The sequence below is a fragment of the Myotis yumanensis genome, unplaced genomic scaffold, assembly GCF_028538775.1.
Source record: "Myotis yumanensis isolate MYYU_CA2020_CCGP unplaced genomic scaffold, mMyoYum1.0.hap1 SCAF_12, whole genome shotgun sequence".
NCBI classification, from domain to species: Eukaryota; Metazoa; Chordata; class Mammalia; order Chiroptera; family Vespertilionidae; genus Myotis; species Myotis yumanensis.
Window position 1 is genome coordinate 18,929,002 of NW_027223763.1, and position 21,116 is coordinate 18,950,117.

Below are 21,116 nucleotides of genomic sequence, written 5' to 3' on the forward strand. Positions count from 1 at the left end.
GAGTGGAGTTTACCCACTCAGTAGTTTGTCCACTCAACCATCCATTTATCCCAGTTAATTATTGAGTACCTGCTTGGTAGACACTGGGCTGGCTGCCTACACCATAGTGGTGATTTTGAAAAGACCCAGATCCTGTCTTCATGAAGTTCATGATCTAGTGCAGGGATGCTACCTAGCTCTGCCAGAGGGTCACAGTGGGGAGGGGACCCTGGTCAGAAAAAAACAGGGCAGCCCCTATCACACACCATATACACAAATTAACTCAAAATGGGTCCATTGCCTAAATATAAGCACTAAAGCCTTAAAACCCTTATGGAAAAAAACATAGGGGTAAATCTTCATGACCTTGGATTTAGCAATGGATTCTTGGGTATGACAACAAAAGCACAGGCAACTAAAAAAAAAAAAAAAAAACAGAAAAATTGGACTTCATCAAAATTAAGAACTTTTGTGTGTTAAAGGACGTTATCAAGAAAGTGAAAAGACAATGTACAGAATAGGAGAAAATATTTGCAAATCATATCTCTGATGATGGTTTAACATCCAGAATGTTTAAAGAACTCCCATAACTCAATGACCCAAATTAAGATAACCGCGCCCCCCCCCCCAAAATGGGCAGAGGACCTAAGTAGGTATTTCTTTGAGGATCTGCAAATGGCCCATAAGCACATGAAAAGATGCTCAGCATCACTAGTCACTAGGGAAATGCAAATCAAAACCATAGTGATACATCACTTCACACCTTCTAAGATGTCTATCAGGAAAAAGGAACTAAGTATTGGTGAAGATGTGGAGAAATTGGAACCCTCTTATGTCGCTGGTGGGAATGTAACATGGTGCAGCTTCTGCAGAAAGGTTTGGTGGTTCCTCAAAAAGCTTAACATATAATCACCATAGGACGCAGCAGTTCTCCTGGATAGACACCCAAAAGAACTGAAAACAGGCTCGACCAGACGCCTGTCCAGCCGTGTTCATCGCAGCACTATTCATAGTAGCCCATGGTGGAAAGAATCCTAGTGCCCAACAGATGGATAACCAAATGTGGTCTATCCGTACCATGGCCTGTGATTCGTCCTTAACACGGGATGAAGTTGTGACACATGCTACAACATGGATGGACCTTGAAGACATTAGGCTGTGTGAACTAAGCCAGACACAAAAGAACAAACATTATATAACGCCACTTACGTGAACTATCTAGAATAGGCACATTCATAGACACAGGAAGTAGAGGTTGCCAGAGGTTGGGGGAGGGAGGGAACAAGGAGTTATTGCTTAATGGGTACAGAGTTTCTATGAAAAAGTTTTGGAAGTAGATGGTGGTGATGGTTGCACAACATTGGGAATGTAACTAAAGCTCACTGAATTGTACACTTAAAAATGGTGAAAATGACAAAGTTTATGTTCTGTTTGTTTTGCCACAATGAAAAAGACCAGAGCAGGTAGTGCAATGTCTGGGAGGGAGATTGACTGCTAGGAGCCACTGGGTGTATGGGTTCTGCTCTGAGCCAGGTCACCTCCGGTGTGGTCCTTACAGTCTGTAGCCAGGTTCTCTCTCCTGATGTGGGAGTCCAGTGAGATGACAAGTGCCTTCCCATCCCCTTTCACTTCATCCTCCGAGTACAGAGATCATTCTGCCTGGTAGAAAAAGGGAAAACAGCACACCTGGTGGTTTCCCCCACATCATCAGGGACCTGTTTGTCTGCTTTGCCATTTTCCTCCAGGCGGTGGTCTGGCCCCCTCTTTGGTGCTTCTGCCCGAAAGCAGGGCTCCCCTGGGCTGCACTTCACTGACATCTGTGCCTGCCCTTGGTCACGTGCTCCCGCCCTCTCTGGGTTTACTATGGGTTCTTTTGGAAGTCTGAGCCATGCTAATTAGAAGTCATCCGAACACCCAGCCATGCCTATGATTCCACTGGGTAGGATATTGTAAAACCATAACGACAAATACCAGGGAAGTGTTTGAACTACCTGGACAAATGTTTGGTGGTGGGATAATGGGAAAGAGCGGGCTGTGTGATTGGAGAGACATTACAAATTTAACTTTTAAAAAATCGCACCCCAAACAAACAAGACGGTGTGTTGGTCTTATCTGATGTGTGGCAGCGGGTCTGCTGGGCTGCCCTCTCCTTCCCCTGCAGGGTTTGTCATCTTTGGGGGGCGGGTAGTGGGGGCGGTCAGAGCCAATTTGTTTTTACTGCCCTGGAGGTAGATTTCCCACGCCAGTTGAAAGACTCTCAAGGTCTAGATCAGCGGTTCTCAACCTGTGGGTCGCGACCCCTTTGGGGGTCGAACGACCCTTTCACAGGGGTTGCCTAAGACCATCGGAAAACACATATATAATTACATATTGTTTTTGTGATTAATCACTATGCTTTAATTATGTTCAATTTGTAACAATGAAAATACATCCTGCATATCAGGTATTTACATTACGATTCATCACAGTAGCAAAATTACAGTTATGAAGTAGCAACGAAAATAATTTTATGGTTGGGGGTCACCACAACATGAGGAACTGTATTAAAGGGTCGAAGCATTAGAAAGGTTGAGAACCACTGCTCTAGATGCTGTGAGGCTGTCCTCCGTCCTCCTGGAGACCCAGGCTCTTCCACACCCAGGATGCCCCCAGTTCATCAGTCCCCCCATCCCCTGGCTGACATGAGATTCTTGGCTTAGAGCCAGCACATCACCCTGAAGGTGAGCGGGCAAAGGTGTGGTTGAGCTCAAGTTCATTGAGAAGCCCAGCCTCCCAGGTGCTATTGTGCACCTGGGCCTCCATCAGGAGGGGTCTTTGTGGTTCAGAGATGCCTGGGGCTGGTGCATTAGAAGGGGCTGGGACTGGGGCTGGAAGGAGAGTTCTGAGCCAGTCAGGGGTAGGAGAGGCCCAGCCCATACCAGTACATGAGGCCAAAGCTGACCTCAGGAAATGAGGCTGCCCACTCCCGCTCTCCCGCTGTTAATGATTAGCCCAGGGTGGCAGCCTGTGGAGCTGGGAGGGCCTTGACACGTCATGTGCACTTACTGCAGCCCACGCCTTATGCAACCGTAAGAGGAAGTCATTTACGACGTTTCCCCGATTCTGAAAGAGGTGTGTTCACAATGTAAGGGTGCTGGGGATGTACTTTTTCTTTAAAGTTTATGAAATACCTGTTAAATCCATAGTCATCTTAGAACAGAGGGAATGTGATAATACATACCCCAGTCATTACTCGGGTTTCTGTAGTTGCAGAATTAATTAGGGAGAAAAAGGGTTTCCTGGACCATTTCTTCCGGAAGAGGAAATCCACCGGCATGTGAACTGTGGGGAGTGTCCGAGATTATCTCAAAGGGTGAGGATATACTTAGAGTCAGTAAATTAGAGACAGTGGTGATTAAGTGGGGCCCTTTCCCCTGAGTGAATCACTTTCCTCCGAGTCATATGAACCGTTGGACTCAGTGGGCAGGTGTGCGATGCGATGTCTTGCACTGAGCTTGGGAGCATAGCCTCATTTGGAGGCTGACTGTGGGACTTGAGCATGGTTCTCTGAGTCTGCCAATAATCTACCCGTCTGTAAAATGGGTACAGCAATGCTGCCCTCCAGGCCCAGTCAGAATGAGTTGAGCCGGGAGTAATGGATGCGAAAGTATTTGGAAAACTCTGAAGCCCTGTAGGTAAGACCCTTGGTTGCTTCTCAGGACAGGAAGCCTGGGAATGGGAGCAGGCCAGGGACTAGGCCTGAGGTGGGTGGAAAGGGTGGTAATACAGTCAGTCTTCATTGCAGCTGGTGTAGAGCAAGTGTCTGCAGTGGGCCAGGCCCTCTGCTGGGTTAGGTATAAGGTCACTGCTCCTCAGGATGACTTATGGATGATAGACTGAGGCTTAGAGAGTGAATTTGCCCACGGTCATATCTGCCGGATGCAGTGGAGCAGGGACTGGCACCCGGGTCTGGTTGGTTCCTTCAGACCTCGGATGGGCCCTGGTTTGCTGAGACCCCTGGTCCGGCCGGCTGAGTGCCCCTGGAGATCGAGAAGTGGGTGGTCTCTGTCCCTGTTCCCATCTCCCAGCACGTGGAAGGCCTCGGAACAAATAAGTGCGCCAAAGGCAGCAAACAAGAGATTATTTTCGTCCGATTGTTCCTAAAAACTGTTACTCTGATTCCCATTTTGGTGTGCCTCTATTCGTCTTTCCCAGAGTTCGTGCAGTTTCCTTCCCTTAGTTTCCTGACCCCATCTCACCAAGACCTAAAGCCCTGGGAACCTTAGTAGGCGGCACAAAAATACATTTTTATCTTGGTTTGGAGAGGCCCTGGCAGTGTTACCCTACCTGGTCTAACCCGAGATGGCCCCTCAGATGAAAGCCTTGCAGCCAGGGGATTTTGACGCTGGGAGGACCTTTAGGCTCCCCGCTGGGAAACCCAGCGGAAAAGCAATGGGGTGGTGACTGCCCAGGTCACTTGGCTGATCCTCGACAAATAGGGTGATGCGTTGGTGGGGAGGGGTGGGAAGGTGCTTTTCTGTGTTTCCTTGAGATAACATGATGGCGACGGCGGCCAGCGGTGCGGATTGGGTTTCTCTGGCCAGGCTGCCGCCGACTTCAGACTCCTTGGCAGGCTCAGAGCTGGCGGGATGGTCCACTTGTGAGATTCCAGCTTCTTGGCTGGGATGCACTGCGATTAGCACATCTCAAACCTTTCAAAGTGACGTTAGCCGTTTTCTGAAGACTTCTGCTGCTCTGAGCTAGCCGTGCAGGGGTGGGGACTGGAGCCTAAGATAGAAATATCATGGACTGACACCCAAATGGGCGTGTCTCTGCCCCGAGGGCAAATATTAGCACAGTGTTTTTGTAAAGTTTATGCAACTGGATTCACATCTCTGCAGAGTAAATTTATTCCATCCTGTTTTCCAGTCTATTTGGGCCTAGTAGAACTGTTCAGAGAGAGAATGGAAAGAGTTTAATGGCTTAATTTTAGGTAGAAACTGCTCAGTAGAAAACGTATTTATTCGATTGTCTATATTTTGAGCTTGGTGTATTGCTCTCTTGTGTATTTGTGTTGTTTTGCCTCCTATTTCATGATTTGACGGGCCACTTAGTTTCTTTTCCAAGACTGAGGTCTGAGGGACCTGTTTAGAATTATTTCCCAGGAGAAATCCATGTAAGATCATCCAAATTTGAGTAGTGCATGTAGGGCTGACATGTACAGAAATTAAACTTGGGGACTGTTGAAAAAAACTCATGATAGAATCTCGGTCCTGGATGCTCAGAGTTCATCTGACCCTTGCAGTTTTACCCAGGTTCTCTGCTTGGTTACCTCTAGCGATGGGGAGATCCCTCTCTCCCAAGGCTGCCCCTTCCATGTCTGTGCAGCCTTGACTGTTCAGAAACTCTGCCTTCTGTTTCATTTCTTCTTCAAACCCTTGAAACCTTGGGCTCTAAAATAATCAGTCTAATGATCATAGTAAGAATAAGTACCCTTGATTGGGCCCTGCTCGGTGCCGGTTAATTTGCATAGGTATTATCTTCAGTGCTTAAAACAACCTTGGAAAGCAGAGAAAATGTCCCCCCTTTTATAGATAAGGAAACCGAGTCTCAGAGAGGGTGAGTGACCTCGGCAAGTTCACACAGCTTAACAAGTGGCTGAGCTGGGCTTCCAGTCTAAGTCTCTGCCAGATGTCATCCCTACCGGCCTTCCCAGGGCCTCACACCATGTCCTGACTCCTCTTCTGTGTCATAGCCCCTTGGATTTTTGAAGAACCTAATCTCTTCCCCGAGATTTCCCTGGGGTTTCAGTTATTCCTCAGACACTCCTACCAGATCTGTTTCCGTGGAGTTTCTAAAATGCCCCGGTTTCTCCTCCTGTCTGTGCACACACAGTGTCATTTCTGGACTGCACTGCCCTGGCCTGGCCCATTTCCCTTGGCCCTGCAAGATCCCCCAGGAAGCCTTTGTGATCTGGGCCCCTGTCCCACCCCACCCCAGTCAGGAGCCTTCCCCTGTTCCTCTGGCACGTTGGCTTTTATTCCCTCAGAACTTAGACTCCAGGCACCTCTGCCCTCCCACCCCACCCCAGTTCCTGGCCTGGCACCCAGCAGGTGCCCAGTCAATGAATACTAAGTGGTCCGGAGCTCCTTCACTAGTGTACTATCGAAGACTAAAATAATCACCCACAAGATCGATGAGTCTGTGAAATTGTAGCCCTCCAGTTGGGCCGGGAACTTGGCCGGTTGCTCGGAGGCTGTGGGGCAGCTTGTCTGCTGCTGAGTGCTGGAAGGCGTTCTCCTCAGCATGGTTTGGTTCAGTTCCCCCTGCGGCTGGCCGGTGTCTCCTTTTCCTCCCAGGAGACCAGCTCGCTGGCCTCTACAGTTTCTGGGTTCACCAAGTCGGCAGGTAACGGGAGAAGTTAACCAGGCACCGTTCAACGACATACTTGGGGGGAGGCCGAGTCACAGCCCTTCTCATTTCTACAGTCCACGCCACACAAGTTGCCGGAAGTGTACACGTGCATGCGAGAGACTGTCCTAGCACTGCACCATGATAACTTTTACTTAAACATCAAAACAAAACAAAACCTTAAAAATCGAATTTAAATTAATCTCGTGGCCCTAGCTGGTTTGACTCAGTGGATAGAGCGTCACCTTGTGGACCGAAGGGTCCTGGGTTCGATTCCAGACAGGGGCACATACCTCGGTTGCAGGCCTGATCCCCGGCCCTGGTTGGAAGGCATCCAATCGATGTGTCTCTCTCACATCGATGTTTCTCTCCCCCTCCTTCCCACTCGCTCTAAAAAATCAATGGAAAAATAATATCCTCTGGTGAGAATTAACAACAGCAAAAATCTCATGAAAATATTGTTGAAAGTTAGGAGAGTGGTCACCTCTAGGGGGAAGTGTCGTATTTGAAAAGGGCCATGAGGGGGTCCCTGCCAGGCTTCTTGAGAGCCATGCTCTTAGGATTTGTGCTTTTCCCCCCTCTGTGTGATCCTTTGAGAAAAAAGCAGGGGTGGGGGGGGGAGAGGGTGGGGGAGGTGATGACTTAATTTAATATACTCACAAGTTTAACACGTGAGTTTTCTGGTGTCTTTGGAGTGGAGTGTGTTTTTAAGTTACCTTGCTTCCCATCCCAACCCTGAAAACTCAGCTCATGGAACATAAGAGGTTGGTTTCTCTTTATAGCAACATTACCTCTTTCCAGAAACTGCCTGCAACTCCCACAGCATTCTTTATCTTGCCCTTCAGGGAGCTTACAGCTACTTCTTGTTATCCTCCCAGTATCAAGTATAACTTTTATTTTGTTAGTTTTGCAAGTGCCCTGGTGTCGAACCTATAAATAAACCCCACTCCATAACAAGAAAACTATTTGACATTTTGAAGTTGAATGAGAGCAAGCGTGCTAATTACGGGTCTCTGTTTGAGGAAAGTAACCCTACACATTACTCCACCCAGCTTCCTGGGGGCTCCAGTTGGAGACCTACTCCCTGAACAAATTGTAGGATTTGTGGAACAAATGATTTGATTCCAATATTGTACTTCTGGGGTGTTAGGATTAATAATTGCAAGATAATTTTAGTATTGAGCTGTGTTATTAAAATGACTGTGTGAGCATTTTCTCCCCTTTGGTGGAAAATAATGTGAAGTCAGAGTTAAAACCTTTCATAAGTGCATTCACGGAAGCATTTTTATAAATAAAAGGTATTAAGTACTTTTACACACACACACATTAAAAATAAGTCTTGTGCATCAGTATTTCCATAGTTGGTTGGGATTATTGTATTCATTAGCAAGCTTTAAGCTTTAAAGATGTTATTTAAAAATTAATCTTTTGGTTTATAGGCTCAGGACAAATTAGTTTATTGGCTTTACCGTTGAATTAGAAATAAATGTGAAAATGCCTTCCTTAATGAATTGACATTTTTTCCAATTTAGGAATTATTCACTAGTGATGTTTACATTATAAGCTAGTTTTTAAAATAAGTATATTTATCTTTGTTATGCAGTGTTGTACCTTGGAAATTAAAAAAGTCAATTAAGTGGAAAAATGGCAGAAGGTAGTATTGATAAATTTATGAAAACATAGTCATGAGGGAAATTAAACTTCATGTACCAGTTGAATGGTAATTTGCTTATCAGCTGCACATAATTTAAAATTAATAAAGTGGAATCGAATTTATGGAAATGTTTTCTAAAATATAGGGGCATTTCACAAATGAAAGCTGAAATCACGAATTTTTCATTTGTTGGGCTGAGTTTCATTAATAACATTTGCAAAGCCTAATGAATCATACAAAATGCATACATCTCTTTTCCTTTTATTTCTTTTCTTCCCTATGACAATCATACATAGTCCAGTCTGGCCCACGTCTGAGGAAGTGTGCATAACAAAGGCACTGCGGTCTCTTTTTTTTATAACATGGATATTATGAATCGTTCAGAATTGCTGTCTGTGAGAGAGGCAAACTAATTTGAAGGAACAAGCCAAGACATCTGGTTATGTAATACCCAATAAGAGAATCCTTTCTGAACTGACATTGTGTTCGCTTTGCTTTCTTCCTGTTATGACAACAGTGCTGATCAGGGCACTGACATACAGACTGCAAAGTCTGTCCCTGCGGTGCTCCGGGAAGTGCTTGCTATGGAAGTTGTAGAAACTGTGCAGCCCCGCGATCAACTGGTAACACAGGCAGGAACACTGACATAGGGTGCTGACCTCCCCGAGCCCCTGGCTGTGGGCTCAGACGGTCAAAACCCAAAGGAACTCTGGAGATCATCGCCTGGTTGAGTGTTTTCCACGGTGCCAGGTGCTTAGACACCCTGCATCCCAGTCCTCTGCAGGAGCTCATTAAACATGCAACTTCTATAGGACAGTTAATGCAAGGCAAGGTCCTGGTTTGGAGCCAAAGGACAGAAGTAAAAGATGCCATCAGAACCATGTGCAAGATTTTAATACGGATTGTATATTACATAAGTGCTTTATCAGTGATGTTTGTGCTGTGGTTACAAACTGTCTTTGTTCTTGGGAGATACATGCTAAGATAGCTACAGTTTTCAAGTGTTCCATTAAAAGCCTAGGGTAGGGATGCAGGAGAGAGAGAGAGAGAGAGAGAGAAGCATAGGTGGCAAAATAAGAACAGTTGAATCCAGACCGAGGGAGGTGGGGAGTTCTGTTTTTCTTGCAGCTTTTCCATAAGCTCCAAAAAATTTCTTAAGTTTGAAAATGCGATTTCCTGGGTCCTTACTAAACCAGAATCTCTATGGGTGGTGCCAAGAATCTGTGTTTTAACAAGCTTCCCCCAGATGGTTCTTAACTACTAAAGTTTCATGTAAGTCTCCGGTTAAAAAGAAAGTCTCATTTTAATCACTCTTTTGTAGCAGCTTAATAACGTGTACATTCCTACACCTTGATCTAATCTTAATCTAGTGCTTGATAAATGATCAATCCCCATCCGGATGTTTGTAAATTTTATCTTTAGAACGGACTGCCCTGCTTTCTTCAGAGAAGTTTAAGGACCACGTAGGCCTGAACTAGAAGCTGCCGGGTGTGAGGTACACGCAGCAATCCCAAAGTGTGGCTGATGTTCTCCTGTCGGTATGCAGTCAAGCCTTGATTGATGGGAGTGATTTTTAGGGCATTGGTTTGCCCCCGGAAGACTTGGTTAACCAACCCATAAAGCAGCACAGTTACTCTGTGTTTACAGTGAAGAGGAGAAAGCAATATTGGTATTATATTAGCAGCTAAACAAGTAAAGCATTGTTATTAGATATTGGTGCCTGACGGGAAGCACACTTAACTTGATGAGTCATCCGTCTCACATGGCTGGTTGTACATGGAGTGTTTATTAGTTCTGTTTGCTAGAGATGTCCCTCTCCGGCTGATCGGGTATCTGCTGGGGCTCCTAACAACAACAACAACGAGAAGAGAGCTCTTCTGAGCTCACTGGGGAAGAAGAGTTGGGGAAAAGGAGAAGGGAATCGAGCTACAGAGGAGGCCTTATATATTGTGAAAGAGGTTTTTTGAAAAAAATTGGGACTGCGATAAGATAGAAGGGAGCAAAGCTGACATGTTTCCTTTGAAGAAGGAAGTCAGTGAGAGGTGGCGTGATTTCCTCTGCTGGCCACTAGGTGGTAGCATTGGCCCAGATCAGCTTGATGATTCAGGTAGTAGAGAGGTACCTGTGGTTCATGTGCACTGTTTACTCACAAATTAGGTGTTTATATCAGGACTGCTTGCTTCCTTTCATTCCTTTTTAACTGACACTTTGTTCGAGTCAAGGGGTCTAAGTTCTTGTTTATTTTTTAAGGGTATGCAATCACCCTAACGCTTTCTTTTAAAATGATCAAAATGAAGTTGCTTTCTACCTTTCTCTAATGGAGAAGCATGTACTCCGCTTCCTTGTTTGTGTCTGTGGTCATGGGCTTGTGCAAGAACACAGTTCCCCGGATTAGCATGTAGGCCCTTAGGAAATAGAGCATCACCTCTTCCCCGGTCTTGGCTCCAGGGCAGATGAGGAGCCCAGAGGGAACAGTGGTTAAGCCGTGTGATCCAGTTCTGAGCACCAGGGTGTGGTGGTCTGCGGCACCCTGCTACTGCCGCTTCTGGCTCCATTGAGTTTGTAGAGAAGTTCCAGAATCTACCTCCTATCTACGACGCCTCTCTTTTAACTTTAGCAGGTTGTCTTTATTTAAACAAATAGATCTTTAAGAAACAGAACATTTTATACATTTGTAAGGTATTTTTAAGTCAGGCTGGCCTACAAAATACAGACTTTACAGTCAGCACCCAATGGCATTAGAAGCTTGGTATCCTATATAATAAGAGAGGAATATGCTAATTAGCCGTTACGCCCTGAAACGTAACGACCAAGTGTGTCACAGCCAGATCACGGATCAGCAGGAGGATGGGCCAGCGAGGTACAAGTGGGCTGCAGAGAGCTACAGGAGGGGGCAGGGCAGCAAGCTATGAGTGGGGGGAGGGGGGAGGAAAGAGGGGAGTGGGGGGAGGGGGGAGGAAAGAGGGGAGTGGGGGGAGCTACAGGAGGGCGGGCAGTGGGCAGAGAGCTACAGGAGGATGGCAGTGACCTACTGTGCACGGATTCGTGCGCAGGGCTACTAGTTATTAATAAAATGTCTTTTATTGAGTACCTGGTATGTGTCCCACTTAACTTGATTAGCTCTCTGTTTTAGCTGTGTGGGTACTTTACCCGTCTAGCCCTCAACACTCGCTGTACCTATGGGGGTCTACTGTGCACAGAGTGAGATGTGGCCTCTTTTCTATGTTTTGCAAGTAGAATCTTTGATAAAAACTATAGTTACAGTAGAACCTCTATTCTTACAGGGCAGAACAGATTCGTAACTATTTATTTGCTTTTTGAAAAAGTATGGGCAGAGCAAGCTTGGCTCCCATGTTGATAAATGCATCAGCTGCAGCTGCAATCATTTGTGGTGGGAGAGGCCAGAGTGTTCCTGGTCGGGTTGTGGCTTTGTTTGGAATTAAGAGGCTTATAAAGGAAGCCATAGAAACCCCGAGGGCCGCAATTGCTGTGGTACAGGAAACAGGGCAGTTAGTCAGCACCCATTGTCCTGCCTGGATTGTTTAAGATGCCATTTCAAGACAATCTGAAAACACTTCATGGCTTGATTGTGTGGTTATTTATTATCAGGCTTCCTCTTATCAAGGTTTGCCTTAGGAACAAGGGTGGGAAGAACATTTCTGCTACTTTTGTGAAGTGCCTACTTATGACTTGTCATTAAGTGCCATTCCAACCCCTTTGTGGAACAGAGGTTGCTGTGAGGAGGACAAAGTGTGTCTGTTCTGGGTTGCCAGTTTACCGTATTTTGTCAGCTGGCTACCTGCTTATGCTGGGCAGCACCATTCACTATGGTTAAGTTCAGAAGACCCGCTGGTACCCACGCTAGTGCTAGCGGTAGGGAGTCTCAGGTGAGGAGCGGCTTGAAAATCAGTGCCTGCAGGGGGTCCTTCCATCCAGGTGACTTTCATTTGGCAGCTCCTATTTGAAATCACCGTTGGGTTTCTTTCTGTGTCACGGTGTGGTTATGATTCGCTCTCTGTTTTCGCTGTTCTGAGGACCTGCCTGATTCCCACAAGTGGCCCCACCACACATGGCTCAGATTCTGCAGAGCCTATATTCTAAGTCTGACCATGGGCAGCACGCCGGGAGGTACCCAAAACCCCACTCCTACAGCCCTTGACTCTCAGGCCCTCTCTTTGAGAGCTTCCCAAAGGGAATGCCATTCTGGGCCCCACCCCCGGATGCTGAATCACCATCTATGGATGGGGCCAGGACAGGCATATTTTATAAAAGCTTCCCTGTGGGGGGTGGGGGGGGAGGGGGGGAGGACGACTCTGAGGTGCACCTCCCACTAATAGTTCTATTGTATCTTTAAAAAAAAAGTCCTAACCCACCTGAAATTCTTAGAAAAGGACTAAACAATAAATTTGGCGTCTTAAATTCAGCGTGGTTAAGGCATTATGGAACAGAACACATTTGTTGTCGTTTGATAACTTTTGGTATTACTCAGAAAATGCATCCCTGCTCCTGTGACATTTGCATTGGAAATGGCAAGGTGGAGGTGGTGGGGTGGGTGGAATTTTGCAAGTTTTAGAACAAGTATCCTTCCCCTGCTGGTCCCAGGAATTTTTTTTTTATCATTATTAACAGGAGATCCCCTACTCCTCCCTGCAGGAGAATGGAGGTTCACCTGGAGCCCTTTAAACAGGATGAGGGATCCCTTCACCCTCTCTCTGGGATGTATCTTCGACTCAGCTTCCATTCCTTTGTGCTTTCAGTTCCTGCAGCTGAGCCGTGATCTGTGGCTCCCCGAGGCTTGATTCTGCTTTGTCCTCATCCCTCCCTGGCTACTGATTCCCAGCTCTGGCCCTGCCCTGACATTGGGTGCTGCTTTTCCAGTTATGTGTGGCTTGCCCTTCCAGGGTGGACCCCAGGTCAGCAGCCCCAGCATCAAGAAATGCAGGCGTTAGGGCTCCACCCAGGCCTACTTGAATCTGAGCCTACATCTTAAGATCCCCAGCGTGAGGAGCCCCGGTCTGCGAGACAGCCCCATGCTGCATTCTGCGTGAAGCCCCGACCCGGTCCTTCTTCCTGCCTGCTCACACCAGCACACGTTTGTCGATCATGTTGAACTGCTGTTTATCCACACTGTAACTCTTGGCTTCATTTTTTTTTAATCTCATTCTGCCTTTCACTCATTGATTCATTGAGAAATTCATTGACTGCCTCCCAGAGCTAAGTGTTGGAGATACAGTGAGCAAAATCAGACCTGGTTCCTACCCTCACGAAGCTCACTCTAAGTGGGAGGAGTAAATGTTAAATAATTGCGTCCTCCTTATATAATAAAAGGCTAATATGCAAATTGTCCCCTGGACAGGGGGTTCGACTGGGAGTTCGACCAGGGGGCCCTCCCTGGTTGGCCCCTCCCCGCAATTGGCCCCACTCCTGATCACCCCCACCCTCCACCCTGATGGGGGATGGGCCTGCCAACTGCCCACAGCCCCTCCCCCAGCCAGCCCGGCCCAATCAGTGCACAAATTGGTGCACCGGACCTCTAGTTAGTTATAAATGTGAAATTATGATGAGTGCTGTAGAGGAGAGCCTGTAACACAAGTGAGTGGTCAGGGACACCAGGAAGGCTTCCCTAAGGAGGTGATGCTGCACTGAGCACTGAGGTGTGAGTAGCAGTTATTCAAGCACAAAGCAGGAACAGCTTTCAGGCAGAAGGAACAGCATGTGCAAAGGCCCATTGCATTACAGAGAGTTTGTGGAGAATTAATAAAAAGGAACATTAAATTGCTCTTAGGTCCTTCATCTTTAGCTGCTCTTCTGCCCAACCTTGTCAGATTTACACCTTCTTCATTCCTTACGCTGACCTTGATCCTTAGCTTCCTACCTGCATGATGGGACCATGTGCTCAGTTGCACACTTTTTTGGGTCATTAGCCTACCACTCCACAATTGCATTCACTAGTAAAACCACTTACCTTACTGTTCCCTGGATATACTGTGGTCAGATTCTAACCTGACCACGAATCCCCTCTTCATACATGTATTCTTCGTAAGTAAACTTGATATTGAAATATGTGTACATAAAGGTGCACAAATCATAAGTGTGGAGCCTGATGGATTTTCATAAAGTGGATACATCAGTCTCATTAGCATCCAGATCAAGAAATAGAATAGTATAAGCATCCCAGAAGACCCTGGGCCCCCTCAGTCCCTACACCCAAAGGTAACCACCATCCTGTTTTCTATAGACATTGACTAGTTTTGCCTGTTGTTTTTGTGAAGATGTGATTGGATTTATTAAGTGATTCATGAATGGGGCAGCATCCCACCGAGCCCCAAAGGGCTACCAAAAGGGAAAAGTGTGGGATTTTAAGAATCATTTAACAAAAAATTTAGTTGCAGTTCACATACATTATTCTATTAGTTTCAGGTAATTAGACGTTACACCCCAGTGATTAGACAGTATGGTACATAACTTACTAGGTGATTATCCCAATAAATCTTGTGCCCATCTGACTTTATGTAATTGTGTTCCTGCTCTAGGTCTGGCTGCTTTTGCTCAACATAACGTTAGAGACATTCATGTTGAATGTGACAGTGGTTCCTTTTTTAAAAAAATTCATAGAACTGCTTTTTTAAAATATATTTTTATTGATTGCAGAGAAGAAGGGAGAGGGAGAGAGAGAGAGAAACATCAATGATGAGAGAGAACAATTGATCGGCTGCCTACGCCCCCTACTGGGGATTGAGCCTGCAACCTGGGCATGTGCCCTTGACTGGAATCGAACCTGGGACCCTTTGGTCCGCAGGCCGAGGCTCTATCCACTGAGCCAAACCGGGCTCCTTTATTTCCTTTGTTGTATAGTCATGCATGGTGTGCTGTTCCACAACTTACCCATTCTATTGAGGGACATTTCTGTCTTTTCCAGGTTGGGGCTATTATGAAGATACTTGTACATATATTTTAGTGAACCAGGAAGGAGGAATTAGCACTCACCATACTATGCTGTCATGAAAAATGTCCATTTTTCTGTTGGGAATAGCCTAGAAGTAGAACTATGTCACGGAATATGCATGTGTTCAGGTTAGGAGGCGCTGCCAAACAGAATGCATCACTAGCTGTGCATGAGGTTCCAGGCGCGCCACACCCTGGTCAGCACTTGGTTTGGTCAGATTTCACTGTGGCCATTCGGGTGGGTATGTAGTACTAGTGCTTTGTGGTTTTACTTCTCTGACAACTGATGTGGCTTATTTATTCTAACAGGTTGTTTGTTTGTTTGTTTGTTTCTTCTTATTAATTCATAGGAGCTCTTTGTATACTTGTAAATATATATTTTACAAATATTTCTGTGGGTTGCCTTTTTATTCTTTTACATAGTGTCTTTTAATGAATAGAAGTCCTTAATTTTAATATAATCTAATTTATCAATAAATGTCTTCACATTTTACGTCATTTTTATATCACATTTAGTTCTGTAATACCTTAGGGGTAGGATACACAAATGTATAAAATAGTAAAACATACATAAAAAATTAAAAGCATGGGAAATACATATATATGAGTGTACATATTATCTCTCGGAGATAATAAACCACAAACAAGCCATGTAATCCTAGAGACATATTATAATTTAACAATACGCTTTGCTTAGAGCTTAGAAGTCAAAACTTAAGCAGAAGCATGGTCTTTTATCTAGTTCACATTATTCGTGAGGTCCTCCTATTGTGCAGATCGAAGCAGACAGGTATGGGGTGGGCAGGCTGTGGGGTGCATTCGCGTGTAACTGTTAATTTACATATCAGAGAGCTAACAGGTACATCTTCTGTTGCAGGTTATTCAACGATAGTTATGACCTCCCGATTACGTGCGTTTGGTGGAAGAATTAATAACATACGCACCTCAGAATTACCCAAAGAGAAAACTCGGTCCGAAGTCGTGTGCAGCATCCGCTTTCTAGATGGCTTGGTACAGACCTTTAAAGTTAATGTAAGTTCTCCACATTTAATTTTTTCTGAGTTAATGCTCCTAAGAAATAATTTTTCCTCCATCTTATAAATCAAGAGATGAAAACTATTTTAAAATGAAAGCTTGAGATCTCAGGTCTTGTATGTTGAGATTGGACTAGAAAGACCCTTAAAAACTATGTCCATTGCACTGGCCAGTGTGGCTCAGTTGGTTGGAGCATCATTCCATATACCGAAAGGTCGAAGGTTCAATTCCCAGTGAGGCACTGGGCTCAGCAGGTGCTCATTAAATGTGCAAATGGGTGGGTCCTGTCTGGAGGGTAATGAGAGTTAGCCTCACAGATGGCAGGGCTCAGGGGAGGCCTGGCTTCTCCCACCCCAACCCCGAGGCAGAGGCAGGGTTCGGAATGAGGTCTCCAGTGTCCCAGCAGGAAGATGCATGAAGAGTAGCAGTCCCTGCTGCCCCCCCCCCCTTCCTTCCCCACTGCAGTTACCACAGAGGCTCGTGACCTTTGCCTGTCTCTCCCATCCTGTGACCCTAAAGGGGTCAACCCCAACCTGCCTGGCTGCCAGCATCTGCCCCAGCCTAGAAAGTTCAATATGCAAGGGAAAGTATCAGAAAGAGAAGATGGGGGATAAGAGAATAACTGGAGGGCGATAAAAGGCCACAAGAATGTAAAGGCCAACAAAGCTGACCCCTGTGGCTCCTGCCCCACCCATAAGTCTGCTTTCTGCAGAGCCCAGGTCACTAGGGCAGTTTTCCTGACCGCACAGTATGGTACGTGCTAATTTCTCCTTCCTGGCTCAGGGTTAAGTTAGCTCCCTTGTCTGCCTTCAGGGGACAAGATGCAGACAGATGACTGAGGACGTGGGAGTTTGGGCCCGTCTCCTGGCAGAGAGTGAGAGTGGACAGTAGAGAGAGAGATTCCCCAACTTTCTACCCAGCTGCCCCTTCCACTCCCACAGCTGCCCAGGCCTCCCCTAAGGTCGGGGCCCCGTTCTTTTGCAGATGGGGGGCATTATTGAAGAAGGACATGCCCAGCAAGAGCATGTAATTGCCTAGTTAGAATTGTCTAGAATTGAGGGGGCTCGGAATACACCTGTGACCTGTTTCTTAAACCAGTGTGTAGAAAAGCCGCCCTCTAGGGCAGCACTGGCCGGAAGAACTTCCTGCGATGCCGGGAAGTGTCCCGTATCCACAGCAGCCGACACAGGGCCACTAGCCACCCGCGGCCATGGAGCACTTCACATGCGGCTAGAACACCAGATGAGCTACATTTATTTTAGTTAATTAAAATGGAAATAATTTTATGTACTCTGGGTGGTGCAGCCCTTGTCAGTATTTTCTGAGAGTACATCAGAACCCCCTGGGATGCGTGTTAGAAATAGAAATCCCTCGGCCCTCCTGGGTGTTTGAAACATACTCTCTAGAGTATCTGCATTTTAACGGCTCCCCAAGCAATCCTGATGCGCATTATAGTTTGGCGGACCACCGATTAGGGGCCTTTTGTCAAGGTCATACGTACATCCCTCAAAAAGCAACTGCCCTTGGTTCACTGAACTTTGTTCTATATACCGTTTCCTTTTGACATCGTCATCTATAGAATTTTGTGATTGAACCTGTTCCGCAAAGATCAGAAGCATCTCTTCTAGTTGCTGTAACCAGACAGTTAATTTATATCTGACTCCTTTGTTAACGTTAATGTTGCCAATCTGCAGCTGTTCCTCAGCTCTGCGACTTCTTCCTGACAAGAACACGAATGTTTCTTTGACAGGTGTTTACTGAGCACCCACTATGAGTCAGGCTTTGTTCTGGGTACAAAGGATAGAGGAGTGACCAAAACAGAGCAAAATCCCGGAGAGGAACTGGACCATAAACAAATGTGTACTATGCCAGTGGTATTACGTGCTTAGAAGAAACATAGAGCAGGATAAGAAGATGGAGAGTGCCAAGGAGGGACAAGGAGGTGGGGTTGTCATTTTATACAAGTGACCAGGGAAGGCCTCCCCTAAAGGAAGTGAAGAGGAAAAGAATCCTGTCCTTCTCTAGAGGAAGCACATTCCAGGTCCAAGAAACAGCAGTGCAAAGGCCCTGGGGCAGAATCCTGGTTAGTGTGGTTGTAGAACAGTGTGGCAAGCCATTGTGTGGGGAGAAGAATAAGCAAGGAGAGTGGCAAAAGAGGTCAGAGAGATAGCAGGTCAGCTGAGGTGGGGAGGATTGTGCAGAGCCTGGTAGGTCATTCTGAGGGAGGGAGAAAGCACTCCGAGGTTTGGGCAGAGACTCAACATGATCTGATGCAGGTGTCTCTCTGGATGCTCAGTCGACAGTAGACTGGGGCCAAGGGCTAAGAGGCTATTAGAACAACCCAGGGGAGAGATGATAATTGGACAGTGTTGTAGTGTGGAGGTGGCTGAGTAAACGAAGTCAGGAGCTATTTTGAAGGTGGAGCCAGTGGGACTTGCTGGCAGATGGGATTTGGGATGTATAAGAAGCCTCAAGGTGACTCTAGGGCAGTGATGGCGAACCTTTTGAGCTCGGCGTGCCAGCATTTTGAAAAATCCTAACTTAACTCTGGTGCCGTGTCACATATAGAAATTTTTTGATATTTGCAACCATAGTAAAACAAAGACATATTTTTGATATTTATTTTTTATATTTAAAAGCCATTTAACAGAGAAAAATCACCCAAAAAAATGAGTTCATGTGTCACCTGTGGCACGCGTGTCATAGGTTCGCCATCACTGCTCTAGGGTCAGGAGGACAGAGTTGCAGTTTACAGAGATGAGAAAGGCTGCAAGAGGAGCAGAAGTGACCATTTGAGTTGCCTGTTACTCACCTGTGAGGGGATGTAGCCATGGTGGTAGCTATGTGAGTCAGGAGTCTAGACGGGGATATACGCATGGGGTCTAGGCTGGGATACATATGTGGGTGTTCCCAGGGTAGAGATGGGGTCTGGGGCTATGAAACTGGATGAGGTCCCCTAAGAAGTGAGTAGACAGGAGATACGAAGGAGGTTCGATGTTTAAAGGTTGGAGAGAGGAGGACAGAGCACTAAAGGAGACAGAAGACTATCCAGGGAGGGAGGAGGACACCAAGAGCAAGGGTCTTCGAATCCCAGCTAAGAACGTGTGTAAGGAGTGACGAGGCCTGTAGATGGGGACAAGGAAAGCACCCACCCAGAGTGGGAATCCCGTCAGCCTGGCCTTCAGCGGCTGCCCGGCCATTCTGAGTTGAGAATGTTCTTGTTACCATCACGCTGCTGCCAGGGTTGCCTCCCTAAGCTCCCAGCAGCCTGGTCAAAGCTTCCTCACGTTGAACTTGAACTTGAGGGCCTGCTGTCAGCTGAGAGTCTCGGTGCCTTATATTTTTATACTCGTGGGGATTGTTTGCACTGTCTCATTCAGACCCTTCAGCCCGGACTGTCTTCACCAGGGGTGGGCATCATCAGGGAAGCTGATCTGGACATTGGTTGTCCTTTGCCCAGCCCAGGGAGCGAGCTGGCCATGGACCGATGACCTCTCGCGGGATGGGGACTGGATTGGGAGGAGTGTTATTATAAGTGTGCCCCTTTATTATGTTTCTGTTTCTTTTGAGAACTGGGCGAGATGAGTACAAGAGATACTGGAATGGAAGTGTTATGCACTCCGGAGGAGGAGAGGCAGGGCAGGGGGAACAGGCAGGCTTTAGCATTAAGTGGGCCTGAGTCAGGCAGACCATCCTTCGGCCGATGGCACAAGACACGGAGTTTTCCGGGGCCTCTTTGCTTATCGGCAAAGAGGTTGCTGATGGTGACTTGGCAAAGATGAGACATTGTGTTTAAAAAGAGCACGTATTAGCATGATGTCTGGCTCCTCGTAGATGTTCAGTGGATTATAGTTATTAATAATAGATTAAGCCTGGCGGGTTTGGCTCAGGGGATAGAGAGTTGGCCCATGGACTGAGGATCAGGAGTTTGATTCCGGTTCAGTGCACGTATCTCAGTTGCAGCCTGGATCCCTGCCCCTGGTGGGGTGTGTGTGGGAGGCAACCAACCGATGTGTCTCTCTCACATCCGTGTTTCTCTGTCTCTCCCCCTCCCTTCCAATCTCTAGAAAATCAGTGGGAAAATATCCTCCGGTGAGGATTAACAGAAACAATAATGATGATAATAATAATATATTTAATCTGATATAAAGTCATAGAAATAACCATTTCAACACGGGGGAGCAGATAGTTCTTTGACACATTGAGAGAATGTCTCCATTTAGGGGGAGAGAATCTCAGGGTTCGGAATGAGTGGGCCCGTCATCTTTTCCACACCATCATGACTCCCTTGGGCTGGAGGTTGTCGAGGCAGAGGAAGTGGCAGGTACAGGCCCTCGGCGGGGAAAGGGGATGTGTTCGGGCATTGGGCGTGTCTCGTGTTCCCACATCAGATCAGATAACATGAGACCGAGCCAAGGCAGAGGCTGCAGGAAGGGGCCTGACAGTTACCTAATGTCCTCCTCCTGGTCGCTGCGACCTATTTTCAGGTACATTATCTGTACCCCTCCCCGCACACCCCCCCCCCAAAAAAAAAAACTGCTTTTGCTTCTTCTATACACAGTCTATTTCTGACTCAAATTGTCCTTCAGTTAAGTGGTTTGGTTCAAAGGATTCCTGAGAAGTCAGAGCATTAAAGTAGACTTTGCAGCCTTCCCAACGCCCCACGCTGTTTCCCAGCCCCTGCCTTTGTGCCCGGGTGCCTGCTTCAAATGGCTTTTCTCAGCTCCTGCACCTGGAGGGAAGGTGTCACGCAGCCCCACCACCCTCCCAGACCCCAGCCCCGCCACCCTCCCACACCCGGGTCAGGGGCTGCAGGAGGGGTTGCTTGTCCCCAGGCTGCTTGGAAGTTGAACGTTTGTGTTGTCCTCTTGTGTGCTCACTGTGCCCTGAGCGTTTCACAGCCCTGGACAGCGTTCCACACCCCGAGGCACAGGGCAGCTTCCACCGGCTGGCCCCTGGGAGGGCAGGAACGGGACACCCTCTGTGCCTCTGTCCCCATGCTCAGCCTCGCGCCTGCCGCATCCGCTCTGAGTGGTGAAGGCGGCCGAGTCCCGCTCTGGATGTGAAGTGTTTGCATGTCCCCACCGGCTTCTCACTTCAGATGACGAGGAGC

General features: G+C 46.9%; 1 protein-coding gene across 5 annotated transcripts in view; it reads left to right on the forward strand.

The window, feature by feature from the left end:
- PTPN3 (protein tyrosine phosphatase non-receptor type 3) overlaps window positions 1-21,116 on the forward strand; it is a 101,242-nt gene that overhangs the window by 13,600 nt on the left and 66,526 nt on the right. For all 5 annotated transcript variants that reach the window (XM_070430935.1, XM_070430938.1, XM_070430937.1 and 2 more), the window contains exon 2: window positions 15,846-16,000. In XM_070430935.1, coding sequence (XP_070287036.1) covers window positions 15,863-16,000 — 138 coding nt within the window. In that variant the 5' untranslated portion in view covers window positions 15,846-15,862. The remainder of the gene's footprint in view (window positions 1-15,845; window positions 16,001-21,116) is intronic.